Below are 19,359 nucleotides of genomic sequence, written 5' to 3' on the forward strand. Positions count from 1 at the left end.
GGCTCTTCTTCATGCGGCATTCATATGTTGGGTTTTATGCCCAGGAGTTAGGTTCTTGTGCAGCTTTTATCCTTTGGGTCTGCTTTATGGTGTACCTTGGTGATTCAGTGCTGCTATTGCAGTTTGCTCTGTGGGTTAGTTTTGTTATTGCTTGGGTGAGGTGACATGCAACAAGTCACTTGTAAGTGGCCAGCTTATCTTTCCATGTCTGATCTGCCTGGGGCTTACCCAGCTCTCTGAGTTTCCTGGTGGGGAGGTGGGATACTGCTCAGGACATTGGGAATCAGTGGGGTTTTAAAGAAAAAGAGTTTTCTTGATGACTGCAGTCACATGAGGGCTCTGGAGAGATGTCCACCTCCTCTAGTGGTACAGCTCCAGCCAGCCTCAGTAGCTGAGCCCAGTGGTGGACCGGGACTGAGGCAAATGGACTGTACCTGTGCAACAGGGAGCTTCCCACTCTGCCCAGCATGTTGCAGGGAAATGGGGTGAATGTCCTTGCTGCGCAAAGTGGGGTGGCTGCTGAGTGGGGACCACGTTGCACCCAGGTTAGAAGGTGGTGGAGTAGGGTTTGGATTCAGGACGATCTTTTGTGCTTTGCAGAGCCAACATTTATTTTTAGTTGCTTCTGTAGTGCTGATTGCCATGGCAATACAACGGCATCGTGCGGGTTCTCCAATGAGTGTGCTGCCAGAAGACCAGGAAGAGCAGGAATGGGGACAGCGCTCCTGGCCACCTTGCTTCTGCAGGAAGCGGCAGCTCAGTGTCTCATATCTGGTCTATCCCATGGATTTGGCTCACAGTCGAACCTGCCGTTTGCTGCTGCCCCCAACCAGGGCTCTCCACCTCTGGAAACCAAATGCAGTCCTCCAGACACACAAGCCTGTCCAGAAAGAATTTTAAATGTATCCTTGGAGCACTAAATCTGCTCAGCAGGGAATTAACCACTCAAAACCCTGTTGACTAAATTGGATCAGCCTTTTTGTCTGAAATTTATGCAGAAAAGTAAAGAACAATGTGGGTGGTTCTGCACCTTTTCATACTGTTTGAAAGCAGACACTGAATGATTGGGGGATCATCAGGCTTCAAAAGCTGGTGCATGTGTTCAAGAGCAGAGCCAGGCAGGACCTCCCTTGCCTGCTTGCCTGCCTGCCTGCCTGCCCTGTGTAGCTGCTGGCCTCCAGAAAGGTCTGAACATTGCCCTTGGAAAATCTTCCCCTTTCTAATCATGGATTGCTTGATCACTAGTTGCTCTTGATGCAATCCAGTGCAAACCCAGAAAAGCTGCATGTCAGTGATCTCATGAAGACTCAGCAAGGAGAAAAGATGGTGGTAATTAGCATTCCCAGGAATTTTTCTTTTTGCCTCTGTATGATAGGACTGTCATTTGGCTTGGAGACTATCGCTAAAAATTGTTTGAGAAGCTAAAAGGCTGAAGAGAGCTACTTCAGTGTCAGTTTCTTAATTTCAGCAGACTGACTCACTTTAAGCTCAATACGATCCTCTGCTCTCTGAGCTGCCCATCTCCCTCTTGCCTTTCAAGGAGGTAGCTGGGAGCTTTGCAAAGGGCTCCCTTTGGGATATATAGCTGTAACATGCAACTGCTCCACTTTCATTTCATGAAGAAATACACTGATTTTTACCCTCTGCCACTTTTAACTGTAGTGGTCTTTCAATCAGTTGTAATAAATCTGGATGGAACAGCAATGTGCCAATACAGCAGCAAATTGCAAGTGGCCAAAATTGCCCATGGGCTGGTACCATCTCCAGGTGAGAGTGGCCATGGTGATAACCAGAGCAGGCAGTCCTGCTCTCCCTCTTGTGTTGGTCAGCAAATAGATCAAAAATAGGCAATACTGCTTGTTTTGAGTGTGATGTCTGATGAGATCAGAAAACAGATGCTCCTTCCCCAGGAGAAACACCTGTAGTGGTCTGCTCCCTGCTCCTAGGATAGGAGGAGGTGTCAAAACTTGGGGCTCTCCTGTGAGCCAGGAAATGAAATGCTTTGGGGCTCCATGCCAGGAGAGGGCTTGATATGTGGATATACATAAACACCTATTTCTGGTGTATCAGGTGCTGGGTTTTCTCTTTAAAGACTGAGGTGTATAGATACATCTAATCCTTGGGCCTCCTGTAATGCCTGAGATGCAGCTATTTTTCCCTATTTCCCCCCACATGCTGTTCCTATCCCTGTGCCTAGGTTCCTCACCTTCTGGGGGGCCATCTCAGGGCAGTGTGGTGCCCATCCAATGCTCCTTGTGAGCAAAAGGCTAGAGGAAGACTGTGTGCTCAAAGGGAAATAACACTGCTGGCTTACAAATGTGTTCCACGTTACTATTGGGCTCTGCTCCCCAGCAGCCAGGAGGGTCTTAGCCTCCTTTGCTGCTTATTTAAGGGTCTTTAGGGGTGAGCTGCAAAGGCGGATGACCTGCAGAGCTGGCTTGGGAAACAGAGCACTGAGGGGGGGAGCCAGAGAATAGTTTTAAAAACTAAATAAAACCTAATACATAGTGGTTTTTAATGTAATTTTGAGCCTGTTCTTTGTTTGCCCATGTCACACCTGCTTGCTGTGAAGAGAAGGAGTGGAGGGAGGGCTGCTCCTCCATTGTACAAGGGCTGATGAAATGCCAGATACCTTTCCAGCTTATTCAAAAAAAACAAAACTAGCAGCAAATGCCTGAATTTTTTTGAGAGCTTGTCTGTATTTGGAAGCATGCCAAAACAGCTGATTTGGGATCCTTCCTGTTGTGTTCAGGGATGTGAGTATTGAACATGGCAGAGGGTCACTCCAATGCACTTGGAAACGTGAAGGTGCATGAGGAGAGGAGCTCAGAGGCTCCCTTGGACTCCCTTTGCAGGTGCTGAGGGAATAGGGTTTGCTGAGGATGCTGATGTATCTCCTGCCAGCTCTGCCTATGCTGTGCTGCCTCCTGCCTGGAGCTGGTCCTCCCTGCTAGCTTCTGCAGCCAGAGCAAGGCACAAAGTAGTGATCCTGGACATAAAACAGCGGTCCTGGACACAAAGCCACTTGCTGAGCAGCACCGGAGGGAGCTGAGGCTCTTCCCTGGTGCTGCTGATCATAAGTCACTACATTTAAATGCTGTCAGAGCAGGGTGAACCATTTAAAACCAATTAAGTACCTTAATGAATCTTTCCCTGATGGGGTTTCAATTACCTTAAGTAGAGGACAGTATGCAGCAGGAGAGCTGTTAGCCTAAAGGCTATCGTTTAGACTCTTGCTAATTGAATCATGCATTTGAAAATTACTGTGATCCCATGAGACGAAACATATATGTTTACTTAGATATCGCTTACGGATATTTTCTAACTCAGTCTGTACCTCTAAATGGCTTGCATTTTTCTGCTTAAAAATCTCTAAATAGGACTTTCCAGGTTATTAACTAGAGCTAATTTGTCCTGCTTGAGGTGAGCTATGTCTGTGTATGCAAATAGGTTTTACAATTCTGTATGTACAGCTGAAAAGATTTGCAGAACTCTCAATAAGAGGCTAGTGTGGAATCTGAGAAGCTGGGGTGGATTTTACAATCATATTAAAAGAGGATGAATTTTAAATATGTTTTGGTAGAATTGCTGGATCAGAATTTGCATCCTGCACCCCTTTGGAATGAGGCAAAATAAATTTGTTGTGAAGATAGGGCAGATTTCCCTTGTGTAATGCTGTGAGGCACTTGATCAGCGCTCAGGTTTAACTGAAATGGCACATCCTGATGGAAAACTGCTCAAGAAATCTTTAAAAGAATGTTCAAAATGCGGACTGTGAGAAGTGCACTAATTCATCATGAAACGTAACGCTTTACTGAGCTGAAAAGATCTACTGGAGATTTTTAGGAAGACTTCTCTCATTTACAGCTGAAAAACAGGAGGTTTGACTAAAACGGTGTCTGAGCCAGATGGAAAATGTACTAAACCAGTGCTCTGATCCCAGGGGTGGCAAGGCCAGGTATCATGGGAACGTTCTGCTTTAAAACTGGCAACATAAACAAAATTTTGGGGGTTTTTAAATGGCTGTTCAGTACCTCTGCACCCCTTTGTATTACTGTAACCTCCCTTTGTTCCAGACAGCTTGGGATTGTGTGTTTAATACAGATAAGTGCAGGGCATTACACTCGGAAGTGGAGAGATTAACCCACCCGCGCGGGTTCGGTAGCTGCTGGAGCGAAGGGGGATGTGCTGGGGCCCTGGCTGGAACCTGCTGTGCCACAGTGGGTGCAGGGGAGCCTGACTGGCAAGTGGGGAGCTTCTGCAAGAGCAGCAATGAGGTGGGTTCTGTATCGTGTGTCCAACTCCTGGGGCAGCAGCTGAAGTAAAAATCAGATTTTGGGAAGAAAGAAGAGCTATAGAAATGTTCAAAGCCTGAAGTAGGAGTATTAATATATTATAATTTGTAATAAGCTGCAAATACGGAGCTCCTAAACATGTTTATACAGTGTATCTATAGTGTATAAATATGTCAGTAATACGTAATTGCAATCAGAAAAGCTTACTACTTTAACCACTGATTGCAATCAGAAAAGGCAGTATAAAAGGAAGGAGGTGCCCCCAGCCCCAGGCAGCCCTAAGCCCGTCTTCACAGTGGGTCCTAATGAGGTGTCCTCCAGGGCCCTTTTCCCATCTTTCCCTGCTCTGGTGGGAGGGGAGCTCATGAAAAACTGCTTAGTGATTCACCACCCACCCTCATCTTGGAAATAACGTAGAGACTGACTAGTTTCTGTCTAACGCTATTTGCAAGTGGGATGTTGGTCTGTTAGTACCAAAACAGGTGAGGATTTCTGGTGCTGCAGAGGGCTGGTAAGATGCTTGTGGGCAGAGGGCTCCTCCCTTCCTGGAGATGACCCCAGGGAGAGCCAAGCTGGGTGTCCGTGCTGCTCTGGCACAGCGTGGTCACCGTCTGCCAGTGAGCTGGTGAGGAAACAGTATTTCAATGCAGCCGCAGAAATGTAGTATCAATATTTAAAGCCAGCAGGCTAGCTTTGCTTTCAGGAAAGCAATCTTTCTGCATTTTTTATAAGGTGAGCCAGGTTATCCTTACCTGCCAGAATATATAATCATCCAAGAGACAATATCCGATAGCGTTACCTGCCTAAATGATACATTACGGGAACATCTAGCCTCACAATAGCCTGCTGTACAACCAACAATGCTCCATTTAGAAAGGAACAAATTGTCAGTATCTGCTTTTAATTTAGTTTACTTTGAAGGTGACTGATACCTTCTAAGGTCTTTGCGAACAATGGAGTGTTTCTGTGGTTAAGAAAATGATAAACATGGAAGGCTGAGTAAGCACAATATGCCTTTTATACAACTATTTAAGAACTTTGTTTTGCTTTTGTTCGCCAACTTCCAAGTGGAAGAACTTGAAGAATCTTATAAGGTTTGAACTTATGGATCTGTAAAATATGTATGTGTTACTTCAGCTGCTCAGGGTTGATTTGAAAGCTTTTGGAGTTGGTGGAAACCTTTTCCTGTTTGGGAAGTGCTATAAAGTTTAATGACAAATGAGGAAACATGTTGGCACCGGCACAGACCTAGAAGATTTTAACAGCTTGAAGTTTGAGTCATTTTTCTAGAGTTTTACAAAACTTCCAATGAACCTTTTAGTGCTACCTCTGCTAAATAGGTCAGATAACATCAGTTTCTGTGGAAGGTACATTTTATAGGGTTTCTTCCAAAAGGGAATGGAACTGCTTTCTAAAAAAGCACCTAAAAAGGGATATATATATATATATATATATATATATATATATATATATATATATATATATATATATTAACTGCAGCACATGTTGAAACGTAGTGAGCTGGCAGAATGCTGTGAGTGGGACAGTCCTCTTGCTGGGCTCCTCAGGGGAAGCATGGCCAACAGACCCTACTCGGGACTGTGTCTGGCTCAGGTGACCCGTGGCTCCTAGAGACTGGGCAGCTGTGAGGCTTGGGGGTGAAAACTTCTCTAGAGCTGCTGACAGACCTGCTGTAAGAGACTGGGCCGGAGACCTCCAGAGCTGCCTTTTCCCTGATTCCGTAGAGCTCTTCCTCCAGCCCCCGATGCCTCTGCAACTCTCCTTTCCCTGTGAGACACATGCATCCTCTATGGGGGACATGGGTGGGTGATCACTCTTCTTTTGAATGCCATGGCTTTATAATCCTGTTTGTCTTTAGAGGACTCCTTTCCTCTTTGCTCACCTCTCTCTCCAAACAAGGATATGCTTGTGCTGCTAAAGTGGCTGCTGTGATTAGCGCTGTAATCTCTGTATCAGTTTTTACGTTTCAAACCAGAGAGGGAAATTGATTCAATTCTTGTATCCGCTCCTTTCGTACATTTTCCCAAAACACCATCTGCTCCGCAAACAAATGAATCAGGATAAGTCATAACTTTGTTCTTAAGTGTGGTCATATCCCCAAATTTCTACAAAACCCCTGGAGAACTGAAGCTCCTGGCGGACAGGGTGACCTGACTAGCTGGAGCACTGTGTGTGCAAGGAGGAGGGATGGAGTGGCTGGCTCAATCCTAATGCATCTGGCTTGGTGAAGACACTGATGCTCTGAGGCTGCATACAGCAGCAACTGTGCTGCAGTTTGCTTGGCTGAGTCCACGTGGCTGTGGGTTTGCAGTGAAGGTGACACGTGTGACTTCACCTATACTGGCTGGAGCCCTCAGATGTTTACAGCTTTAGTGAGCTGGACCTTTTTTTCCGCTATTATCCCTCTAAATACCTTATTTCATCCAAATCCAGTTTGTGTGCTGCTTTGCACGTGTCTCTTGTGTTGTTTTTTTAAGAACTGTCCTTATTTGTTGCAAAACGAATCCCCCCAGCAAGCGCGAAACTGCTACAGATGTTTCCATGAGAAGGTTGCAGCTCTTCTTTCTGGTTAAGCTCCTCAGACACCTATCGAATTACAGCTCTGTGGCCAGCATGAGGTTATAGAGAGAGGAAGGTGTGTGCTGAAAACCAGTTTAAATGATTTGAAGGCAGCGACTTAGTGCTGGGGGTGCTGCCTTCGCAGCGAGGCAGGACACAAAATGCTGGCAGCGCGCACAGGGACCGTGGGGAATAAAAATGCTGAGGAAACCCTGAAGCTGAGGAAGCAGTCGGTGCTTTCCCTGGGGAGCAGGGAGAGAGCCGTGAAGAGCAACTCAGAAAGCGGGAAGGAGAGCCGAGCCCGGGCTGGCCAGCTGCAGCAGCGTGCCCGGCGGCTGGCTCTGCTGCGGGAGCTGGAGATGAACTGGTACCTGCGAGTCTGTGAGCTATCCCACGAGTACACCATTGCCTACACCACTGGGATGCCCCACAGGTACGTACCCCCCTGACTGCTCACCGAGTAGCAATTTGCACTCCAGGAAATGATGGTGGTGGTGAGGATAATAACAATTGAAAACTATCTAGCTTTACCAGTGTGTCTTTTCTGATTTATATACTTATTTTCCCTGCCCCATGATGGGTGGTGTGTTCCAGAGCTGAAAATCCTGCAAACTTGTTTCTCAGTTTGTGTAACTTCTTCAGCACAAACTCCATATGGTTGTTCATCCTTATTTGTCATGAGCTGTTCTGTCCAAGTGACTGTAGCTTCATTTAAATTTAGTTGAAAAGTTGCTGCTGTTGTTCAGGGACTGTGCGGTGACAGGAGAGAACAGCAGGACAGCTTTGATGGGTGCTGCTGGCCCCAGGTCCCTGTATCTCCCTTCCCTACCTGGACCTGTGCAGCAGTGATGGGGCAGCCTGGGAACGAGCCACTTGGGAGGGTAAACCTGAAGCTGCTGAATTTCTCACTCCATCAATCTAAATATTGCAGCCTCCAGAATCTGATCTTGCTCCTATAAAAAAACGTAAGGGGATCTTGATATTAGTGGAAATTAGATGTGCAGCTCTCTAACCATCCCCGTGCTGAGTAAGACCCTTAATGAAGTAGGAACCCAAACACAAACTGCCTGGAGTTGATGTCCCTGTACAGCAGCATTGTGAGGACAAGAGCCATGCTTGCTCAGGGGAGTTTTGGTAACTGGCAGAGGGAGGACATGGGTTTCATTGCCTCGAGAGACCAGCCTGTTGTGAAAGGGGGGTTCAGCATTTTGCCCAGCTCTACACAAATGCACCAGTAACAGTGGGGATTTAGGCTGAGAAGTTGGTCCCTGGGGAGAGCACTGATGCCTGAAGTGCCTGACACAAACTGAGATTTTGCAGATGTGCTAGGATTAGAAATTAATAAAAATGTCATTTAGAATCAGGATACTTGAAGGGAAAATGAGGTAAAACTGCAAGAAGGAGCAAGTAGTAAGTGTAGAAATGTCTAACTCATACAATGAAGGGAACATGAGTGAGTCTGTAGACTAAGACTAAGCCTTTTTCTCAGAAAAGCTTGTGGAAATATTTCTTTGCTATTGGTTCAGCTTGCATTATGGATAAGCAGAGGGCTGCATCTGACAGGAGGCAAAACAGAAAGCAGCTGCAGCAGAGATCACAGCTACAGCCTTTGGGGTTACACTGCTGAGAGGAAAAAAATCAGGTTCCTTCAAGGCAGGCATTGCTGCAGTAGCAGGGCACATTTCCCTCTTGTGTGTACTTGGGTTGCAAAGAGCAGAGCTTGAAAGCACCGTCTGCACCCCTCTGCTGATGGTTCAACTTGGTCAGCACCAGAAGAACAGGATCCCCCGTCTTTGGGCAGCAGTGTGTTGGGGTACCACAGAGCTGTGGGCCCTGGGGTGGCAGGGCAGGAACCCTCCAGCCACCCCAGCCTGCAACATTGGGACATGAAGGTCCATCGGTGCCCTCAGGGCCCTGGCAGAACAGTGGCAGAGAAAGAATAACCTGTTAATCAAATGTCCAAGGCGAATTCCCCACTGTGACATTGAATTACAATCTTTTAAAATATATTCTGGGTTTGGGATCAGTCTGTCTTTATCTGCTTTGGACGATTTAAGGATTAGTTGAGTTCATGATACATCCATCACTTGGTTATTTAACTTATTTTTCCAATGTATTTGGGATTGCAATGATAAGCATAAATGGGTTGAGTTTGTACAATAGGAGAGCCTCAGACATCTGCCTGCATGGTGTGTATTAGACATCGTCTCGATTTGTTTGCTGTGGCTGGTGCTGGCCAGAAAAGTTTTCTGTGGTGCTCCTGGATGTTACCTCGACCAGAGGGAGCTGGATGCCTTCGTATACTGGCTTTGGTGATGCAGCGAAACCTGTGCTGTTTCTCCCATTACCCCTCAGAGCTGAAGACTCCAAGAACCTGAAACCTTTTGTTTGCTACTTAGCACTGGTGAAATGAATGTTTGTTGGTCTGGCAAGATTGTTTTTAGGCACAGTGCTCAGACATGTACCTGTGTCCTCACCTGCTGCCCTGTGCTGAGAGGCAGCTGGTTCTGTGAAGCGGGAGGTTTTGTAGTGGCTGGTGGCATCTCAGGGGTTTTGATGGCTCCTGTCCCGCAGCCCTTCTCCATCCATGCACAGGCTCCTGCAGGAGCACGTGGTTTCTTGAAAGCTGCTTGTTCCCTGCCCTGGCTCTGATTTCCACAGTGCGTTCCTTTCTCAAGCATTTCCCTTGTCTGTCTGTAGGTTATTTTTGATCTTAGTGTTTGACTGATCCATAGTCTTTATTTTCTTATTAATTGCCAAAGCCCCAGGAGGGTGCAGATGCTGGGGAAATTTGCAGACGAGGTAATCTGAGCTGTGAAAGTTCACAATGGACCATGAGAAAACAAAACATTTTAATGACTTGCAGAACAGATGCTTGCAGCATTCATCTGTCCGGCCCAAGGCCTGAAATAAACCTTGTAAGAATATTTACTTTGTTTGTTGGCCTTGGATTGAATCCCAAACAAATATTTCTCATTATCTAAATATAAGACCTGGGAAACGGGTTGGTGCTCTATTCCCACTGGCAGTCCTTATCCCTTGGAGTATTTGACCATTACAGGTTTCAGCAGACGAACAAGATTGCTGATCTTGGCCAAAATCCATCCTGGGCATCAATTACAATGAGGTACTTGCAGTAATATAAAGGATGGCTGGGAGAAAAATACTACTCCATAATCCTGTGGTCGTCTTAAGCAACACAGCCTGGGTCATACCATCTTGTACTGGTGGTAGCATGATGGCATTGGGCTCTCCTCTGTAGAGTGGAAGCTCCTGAGGACCCCAGCATCTGCTGGTCACTGACAGTCTCCCTTTGCAGCTCCATGTCTGGACCATGCATTTGTACAAGCCTGCCTGCACAGATATCCCACCCCACAAGCCGAGCCTGCAAAAGCCAAGTGAAGCACTCTTGAAAGGTAAAAAGCAAAGTGTGGGTCCCAGAGCCTGCCCTCCTGCTGTGGGCTGGCTGGGGAAACTGAGCCAAGCCACCGAGTTGAAGCAGCTGGAGAAGTTCCTGCACCTGCATGGGCTGTCGCTGCAGGAGACCGTGCGAGCCGAGACGGGAATGAAGTACAGGTACTTCTGCATGTGCCTTGACGGGGTATTTGATGGCTGTCTGCATGGCAGCAAACAACTTGAACTGCAGGGAACCTGAGTGAGCAACCTGTACACACCTTCAGACAGGCTGACAGGATCTGAAGACATTGTCTGCTTTTAGTACCTTTTCTTCTCTAAGATTTCTCAGCACCATAAGAATCAGCGTGACTTTGAGCAAAGCTAAGTGCATGTGACCTGTTAAAACTTTGAATTTGTTCTTTCTCTTCCAACATTAGCTGTTTGTGTCTGTCTGCTGAAGTGTCCCTTTGAAATCTGGGTACAAGTATTTACTCTTTCTGGTGTTTTAATGAAAACTCATTTATGTGCATTAAAAGGATAACAGCTGAACTGTGAAACAAAAAATATGGAGAACAAAGTCATTCTGAATGTGGAGCGTGCTTTGATGTGATGTCTGTCCCTGCTCTGCCATGAAACTAGAGTGAATGGACTGAAAGCCTGAGAACCAGAGTTTAGCTGGGTTCGGGCTGTGAAATACACGGCTTGTGCGTTAGAAAGAGCATCCAGGAGAGGGGGTCTCATCCATGTGGGCAGACTTATCCATATGGGGAGCTGGAATAGCCTTGGGAAAGAGGGTTTAGGCTGGGGACAATGGGTGAAGAAGACATCAGTGTGTTTAGTCTATCATTTGTCATTTTGTTTTGTTTCAAAAAAGATTCGTTTATAAAGCATGACATCTCATATAGAAAGTAGATACATTCCCTGTGCTTCAAATAAAAGGAATTTATCTTCAAAACATTTGCCTTTGCAAGAGATTGACTTTTGCCCATGGTAAATTGAAACAAGACATTTACTATTTTTATGGAAACAGCACAGTTGTACCACAGCTTTAGCTTCTGGCAGGGGAAATTTGTTGTTTGGAGACACATCCCAGTGGGGACTGAGTGTGCAAAAGCAGCTCTTTGGAGCCAGTGTAAGAAGAAACAGCAAAGGGCTTTGTATCTCTGTTCTGCTGGTACTGTCTGGGAATCCATGGAGCAAGTTGAGGTTACACAGCCTTGAAAGCCAATGTAAATAAGTAGAGAACTGAGTCCACAGTGTTTGAATGATGAAAAGGGAAAATGTCCAAAGGCAATGGAATGGCATCTCAGGGATGCCATGTTCCAAACTGAGCTACGACAGAAGTAATCTCTGGCATCGTTCTGGGTTAGCAGGAGCGATGCTGGCCCTGAGCAAGACGCTCTGGTTAACTGGGGTTTTCAGACCTGGAAGTTTGCCTCCCTTCTAATGAGAAATTCTTTTGCTCCCCTTCTGATGATCCTAATCCCATGTGGCAGTTGTGTTTGAAGCAGTTGTTAGTACACACATGAAAATTCCCATTTATCTTGTCTGTCTGCTAATTCTGCACTTTCTATGGTGTTGCTCTACTCCAGATACAGCTTAACACTTACTGTGCCCTCCCTGGGAAGCTCAAGTCATGTTGTAGCTATGAAACATTCCCATAAAGCAGTTATGATCTGGTGTCTAAGTTCCCTTCACAGGACATTATCCTGCAAAACATCCTGATGTACAGACACCTCCCAGATCCTGAACTGGACTGCTACTGAATCAAAAATGCATCAGTCAAAACCTGACAGCAATATTCATCTCTACTTGCTGCTTCTGCACAGGAGAAAACCTGAGGAGAAAACCTGCAAAGAGGGTGGGGAGAAAACTTCAGGAGGGATGGAAACCCAGTCCCCAAACCCACTGGAGGCTGGATTTAAGTCACAGAAAAATGTAATTTATGAGAGATTCTGGGGCTGTTTTGTGCTCCAGGGGTAGTTAGCTTTGGCCTTGAGACTTTACCCAGTGCCAAGGGCTGTGGTTGCATGCTCAGTTCTAGCAGGGGCTCTGTGTGAACAGCTTCATACAACTCTGTTTCTCAGCTCATAAAACGAAGTGGTCCTCATTCATCAGAGCCTCTAGTAATGGTAAAACAAAGCATATGCTTAATTTCTATCCAAGCTGATGGATTCAAGTATATGCTTCATTTTAAGTACGTGCATTTGTCATAGTTGACAAACAGCTATAACTTGTTGCATTTCACATATATCTACGAGAGGAAGATGTGTACAGGAGAGGCGGCTGTGCAGAGGGCTCTGCTGCAGCGCAGGAGGGATTTTCCAGCAGTCATCGCTTGCTGCTTTCTACAGGATCTTTGCTCTTTTAGCTTTAGAAGTACAGAGGCTTTTCTAGTCTTACTGTGAGCTTGAATGTTTTCTTTGCCAGCATGGTTTGTTTTGCCTTCCAGACATTTCTTCAGATATCCATAGGTCTAGTGTAAAGACGCACAATATAATCCCCTTTTTTATTAAAAGCTATTTAATTATGTGTGGAAAGTAATGATTTGTTAACAAGAAATTCTTGTTAAATACTCATAAGCTGGTTTATTTATAGGATGATTAGTTCTTTTTCCTTTCATTGCTTTAGCAAATACGGCTTAGTTCAGCCTTTTACTGAAAAACTGAAAGTGCAGCAGTGCATGAGCTTAGTTTGTTTCTGACAACAATACTATTTCTCTCAGATGAAACGCCATTTGCAAAGCCAGTTTGGTGTAGTCTTATCCAACTGTTCATTGCATGGCTTCCTAAGTGCTTTGCTGAGGTCTGAGCTCTTAAGGACTGAACTGTGTGGGCTAGTTCTGCTAGGAATCTGTGACTATACGTTTTCTCAGTGTTTTGCTCATACATGGTTAAAATAGCGTCTCTGCGTTTAGGCAGCAGCAGTTTGAGAGCCCAGAGATGAAATGTTATACATATATGCCTGCAAAAGCACCCAGGCAACTTTAGCAAAACATGCTGTTGGCAAATGTTACGGGTAGAAAGTATTTGGGAAGGTCATGGATTCCTGAGACACTGCTGGGTTCACCCACACATCAGCCTTTGGAGCTGGCGGTATAGTTTTCTATTAATATTTTATCTCTTTTATATCTAATTGAGATTTTGGTCAGGGAGGGTGAATTCTTCCTGTAGTACATAAGCCCCTGGCAAACTCTCTTCATTTGGAGTGAACCTCCCTAGCCTGTTCTGTGTTCCTGCATCTTGAGAAAGGGCTGGGCTGCACTGCTTGGTATATGTTGCTTTTGTTGGATAAGCTAATTAAAAACTGAAGCTCTCCTATTAACATTGGCCAGAAGACAGCCCTTTGCAGGATGTTTCTTTTTTCTTTTCTTTTCTGGTTGCAATGGGAAACTTCACTATCATAGAGGGAGTGCTGAGCAAGGAGTTGGGCACAGTGATTGTGGGGACTTGATGCCACCTGCAAATCATCAGAGGCAAACTGTTGGTAAAACCCTCCCTGCTTTGGTGTTTTCTTTTACCCTGAATCACTTGTGGTCATGTTTGTGTGAGAAGGAAGAGGTGGCTCGTGCTGGTGCACAGTGGGCAGAGTGCTGGTGATAAAAATAGTGCCATGACCAGATAGCTGATATCTTGCAATTCTGAAAAATTAAAATACTGTGGCTAAATACAGCAAGAGGGAACAGCATAGAGCTCTAGGGGCAAACTGATGGCAAAAGGGCTGTGATTTGTATGTCTAATTTAGTGTGTGTCTTGTGCTGGTGCAAGTCTGGATCAGGAAAAACAATAAGGGAGTGAAATATGCAGTTTGCAGCACCAGGATCAATGTTGGTTTTCCTATGTCATTGCTCACTTTTGAAGTGTTACTAGAGATCAAACATGCTAAATGTACTAGAAAGGCTCTCCAGTTTGGTAACCTTCCCAGGACGATTATGCCACTTGGGTAAAAAGATCAAATCCTGAAATGGCCAAAGGCTTTTGGTGCATACCAGGGGTTTGTGGTGACTGGTGAAGGCACAAACTGACATGGGCAAAAAACATAAAATGCTCCTGCAGAAAAACTATTGCTGAAAAGTTTCCCCCATCTCTGAGTTATGCAGATAAGAAGGCAAACACCATTTCAGAAAATGTAACATCCATAACAGTAAAATACTGTTGATTTTATTAATTTCTAGGAGCCGGGACATTTAAATTCCCGCAGCCAGTGCTGGCTATCCCATTTCAGGTGGATACAGCAAGCTGGGCTACAGAAAGAAAAGGTCTCTGAGTGATGACATTGTCCCTACACTGGGTGATTAAACAGGCTTTTATCTTAGGAAAAAGGTGATTGACAGGGATTACACCAGATGTGTTTAAAATCAGGAACAGCCTGTAGCAAGTAACTCTCTGTGTCCCATAATGCAGGGGCAATGCAAATGAAATTTTTGACCAACAGGTTTAAAACCCAGGAAACTATTTTCCTGTGTCTTGTAGTGAATTTGGGGGACTTGCTGTCATGGGGTGTTTTGGATGCTGAAAGTATGAGCATGTTCAAAATATTGTTAGGTATCAGGGAAGGCCACCAAAGACTATTAAGTATAAAGGTATTAAACCTCTAGCACAGTGAATTTTTAAATGGCAGATAGCAGAAAGCTGAGAGGACGTACTCAGGAAGGCATCACTGCATTTTTGTTCAATTCCTTTATAACCTTTCCTCCTGGGAGTAGTCTGGGCTGTGTGGCTGGGCTGCGGGGTTACTTTGCTCTGTGCCATTATGGCCGTGCTTGCACCGTGTGATAGGAAATGGGTCAGTATGTAGGGGATGAGCAGGCAGATCGCACTCTTCAGCCCTTATTCTTTCTTCTGGGTTTATGCCTGTACCCATACAGGGCTGCCCCAGAGGAGAAGAATTTAAGAATGATCACTGTGCTATAACTGCTTTTTCAAGGTCCCTTGGTCAGGCTCATTTAATGCATTGAAGCTCTAAAATATCTAATCTTTAGATGGCAAAATATGTGAAAGCACTTGATGTGGTCCTATAATCCTGCACTGTAAACCCATTCTAATCTGCTCAACTCAGAGCACAGTTTTATTATATTTATTGGGATATAGCTTACAGCACTAATGTTTCCCCTATTTCCTGTGCCAATTGATCTATAGAGCCGCATCCAGCTGTGTCCTTTTTTTAATAGCCAGCTTAATTTTTCATGAGTGGTTTTCTTTTTTCCTATTTTAATCTGTTCGAACTACATGTCCTGCTATCTAATGCAGTGGTGCTGGCAGGTATACCCATGTTTATCCTTTTTTTCCACAATTTCAGCTTCCACTCCTTAGTTTCTGTGTTATTTTTGTAGGGTTCCTGCCCATACCATGCATTAGTGGGGCAGGATGAGACGAAAACAGGGGATGTATGTGGGATGTGAACAGGGTATCCTGTGTGTGTGTATGGCATTTCTAGCGTGGTATTTCCTCCTTGAAGTAAGAAATCCCATTTTGCTCCTTCAGAAGAATGGTACCTACAGCTTGTGAGCAGTGTGAGCCCCATCTCCCCAGCTGGGTTTCAGCAGGAGGAGCTCTTTAGCTGCATGTTCGGTGCTGGCTCCTGATCCTTCTGCTTTCTGCTAGCGACAAACACGTGTGTGTGCACCTGCACACACGTGTACATACACACACGCACACACACTTCCTTTGCAGTATGAAGTCCTCTGCAGAGCTGTGTAAAAGGTCAGATTCAGCCTGCAGGTACTTCCAGGGTTGTTCACACCTTTCTGTAGGATGCTCCCCATGCCGTAGGTACTTGGCTTGTGGGGAAGACAAAGCCAGTTTTGCTTCCTGACTCACCACCACAACAGTAAATCCCAGCTAACCCTTAGCTACGTGCAGAGCAGCAGCTCCTGCCCGTGCCCAGCAGGAATTTGCATGCTTGCTGCTACTTTTCACGCACCTTCTGCTCCTGTCAAATACTGGCTTGAAAGCCTGCACTGCCAGATGCTGAATAAATCACTGGCTCTATGGGCAGCGGGCTGCCTGCTGAGCCAACTCTCCACTCCCCGCGGCGGCACCAGTGGTGCAGAGTGTATCCAGCATCTATCCAAGTGGCTGACTTGAAAGTTTGGGATATTTATATACACGTTTGAAGTCTGCAGTCTGTGTACATGCCCTAGGATGAAACTCAGTCCAGGTGGTCTTGGTTAAAATAGGTTTTGTCTGGGAGTCTTTGGGCTGACTTTGGGATCTGCTGAGATTGTGACACTGCCATACATTCCACTGACACAAACTGCTGAGTTGTGGATCAGAGTGGGGTCGAGTTTATGAAAATACCAGCTAAACATTCTCCAGCAGCTGCCAGGTTGCTGGTTTGTTTAATGTTCCATCCTTTAGGGAATAATCATAAAACCAGGCTCTGGCAAAGCTTTGAAAAGGTTACCTTCAATGCCAGGCTGAGAGCACAATCTCTCTATTGCCAGCTGTGGTGATTGCTCCAGCAATGCTGACTGGCTCACAGTTCAGGTGTAATAAAAATGGATTTCGATCTTCAATACAAATCCAATATTGATGCAATAGCAACTCTTTTGCTTTTCTTAATTGAAGTAAATAACCAAATGTGATGGCAGCTGCTCTTCCCTCCTGGCTGCTCTTTCTTCCTCCCTGCAGTTACTCCTCCTGCCTCATCCACGTCCTTCCCTCACTGCAGGTCTCCCAGGATGAGCAGAAAATGCCACTTTTCAGCCCCAGCAGTGCAGGTCTATGGCTTAGAGAATTCACTCAATTTTGCTCTCTTGTTTATTATTAATTCTAATTTGTACACTAATGATTATTAATAGTGAATTTTCATTACACTCAAAATTTGCAGGGCTTGCAAGTTTGGGGTAAAGGGGAAACTTTACTGGAAAGAGATGCAAAAACATTTAGGATCAAAAGTGCTCTTCTGAGATGGGGGGATAACAGAAAGAATTTGGCAGAATCAGGGAGTTAAGTGAGAGGAAGCGAAGCTGCAATGTAATTCCAATCAAAGTTAATTTTCACAGGGAGCTGTTGGGTCCAGGGACCGCTTATCACTGAATTGCAGTTTTCTCCTCTTCTTCAAAGTCACTCCAGCATCAGGAAGTAGTCACCAGGTCAGAGAGGTGGATGGAAACCTGGGTTGTTTGATGCCAGTCCTGAAGGATGAGGTGCTGGCTCCTGGGGTGCCACTGCAGGGCTGCCTTAAAGCACAGCCCCACCCTGCAGCTGTTTCCCAGGGGAAATAGCACAGGAGTAACAAATGTAACACGGGGCAGAGCTGGAGCGTGTTCCCTGCAGCAGCACCGGGTGGGTGAGCTCCTGGGGATTCTGCTCTCAGTACTTCTAGATACACTTTCTAGTACTGTCTGCTCTGAAATACTTAGGTGTAACTACAGTGCTTCAGGATGCTCCTTCAGTCAGTGACTCCCCCCTTCTCTGGGCAGTCTGTCATGCTGGTGCAAGTATGAATGTGTTATGTGTCTTCTGGGAGTACCAGCATCACCCCTGCATGCTCAGCAAGTGATGGGGCTCAGCAGGGCGATTCTTTGTACTGGTCTTTGAATCATAGTTTGCTTCTTTTTTACAGTTTAAGCAAGCCAAAATGATCAACTGAAATGTGTTTCTATGACTCTGTGTTTTTCCCCTTGCTGAGGTGATCACCTTTATATGTCTCCCTACTGGGCAGAGGCCTCCATGGGTGTGTGGGTTGAATGCAGGCAGCCAGGCTCGGCTCTTCTGTGTGCTGATGCCCAGGGAGGCTGACTTGAAAGGCAGCTTTTCCCATGGCTCAACTGCCTGCTGCAGACCTGCTACTGCCTGATAAGCTTTTTTTTTCTTTTTTGACTTGTTTTCAATGTGCATTTTCACAGTTGCTTGGCTTCATCCCCATGCCAGAGAGACTCCAGAACACAACGCAGCGTTTCCATAATTCCAGTAGCATGGCAGCTATTTTTTCCTGGGGTGTGTGTGAAGTATGTGGGGTTCTTAGTGTGTCCAAATAGGCACAATGAGGCTGTTGGGGGAGCTGCTTACAGCTCTCCAGCCACAGGTTGGGTAAGCAGCTCCTCCTGCCAGCCCTTGGTTGCCCACCCTGCTGGGGTGATGAAATGCACATTTTTCACTGCAGAAAAAGACACCTTGTAGATTGCAAGCATAATTATTCTTTTCCCCATAGGACTTAATGAACGATTATGCATTTGGCAATAAGTAACAATCCTCTTGAAATCCTTTCGTTAATTAAATGGGCGCCATTCCAGTATGAAAGTGGTTGCTCAAAACCATTTGGGATGTGTTGGAAGATTAGGGACTACTTGTCTGGCCAGCACTAGCCCTGGGAAGAACAGTGAATCCTTGGCTTGGAAGTGCTTGGCTGTGCTTGGAGGTCACCTGAAAACTTGACAATGCCTTGCATTTAATTTACTAAAATTGTTACGCTGCTCTGAGATACATCGTGCTCCTGCCTTGGATGCAGAAAAAACCCTAAGTTAAAAAGCCTTTGCAGAGGGCTCTGGAAATGAGAAGTGCAATATTTTTCCTCTTAGCCCAAAGGGAGTGGAGGGAAAATCAGGGAGCCAATGCATTACCACAGTGCCTGACAGCAGAATGTGCTGCCTTCACCCCATGACAATGTTCCCAAAGCCTGCTCTGGCAAGACCTCCTGGTGGGAGAAGTCACCCTGTTAGGTGAAAAGCAGATTCCAGAAGACATAAAATCATAGAATGATTTGGGTTGGAAGGTACCTCAAAGATAATCAGGTTCTAACCCCCCTTCCGCTAGACCAGATTGCTCCAAGCTTCATCCAACCTGACCTTGAACACTTCAAGGGATGGGGCAGCCAGAGCTTCTCTGAGCAACCTGTGCCAGTGGCTCACCACCCTCGTAGGAAAGAACTACTTCCTAATATCTGAAATATTTGATTAATCTGAAAAATTTCTTTCTGATATGTGAAATATATGAAGTCCTGAAGGGATGATTTTTTTTTTAACTAAGTCGTAGAGGAAGTGCTGATGCAATGGTTTTGCTGTATCACTTTCCTCAAAGAGGAGGCTGGCAGTGTGAAAAGGCAATGATAAAATTAATTGGCCTGAAGATCATTTCTTAGTTAT

At 45.5% G+C, this 19,359-nt stretch overlaps 1 protein-coding gene across 2 annotated transcripts in view; it reads left to right on the forward strand.

The window, feature by feature from the left end:
* Positions 1-6,889: 6,889 nt before the first annotated feature.
* The window catches only part of KCNAB1 (potassium voltage-gated channel subfamily A regulatory beta subunit 1), a 74,843-nt gene continuing 62,373 nt past the window's right edge, over positions 6,890-19,359 (forward strand). The window contains exon 1 of one of the 2 annotated variants that reach the window (XM_062603067.1): positions 6,890-7,308. In XM_062603067.1, coding sequence (XP_062459051.1) covers positions 7,037-7,308 — 272 coding nt within the window. In that variant the 5' untranslated portion in view covers positions 6,890-7,036. Of the gene's footprint in view, positions 7,309-9,911; positions 10,452-19,359 lie in introns of those variants that run through there. The other variant, XM_062603068.1, reaches the window with a different exon arrangement.

Source organism: Pezoporus occidentalis, unplaced genomic scaffold (assembly GCF_034315485.1).
Source record: "Pezoporus occidentalis ecotype Australia unplaced genomic scaffold, CSIRO_AGI_Poc_V1 ctg8, whole genome shotgun sequence".
NCBI classification, from domain to species: Eukaryota; Metazoa; Chordata; class Aves; order Psittaciformes; family Psittacidae; genus Pezoporus; species Pezoporus occidentalis.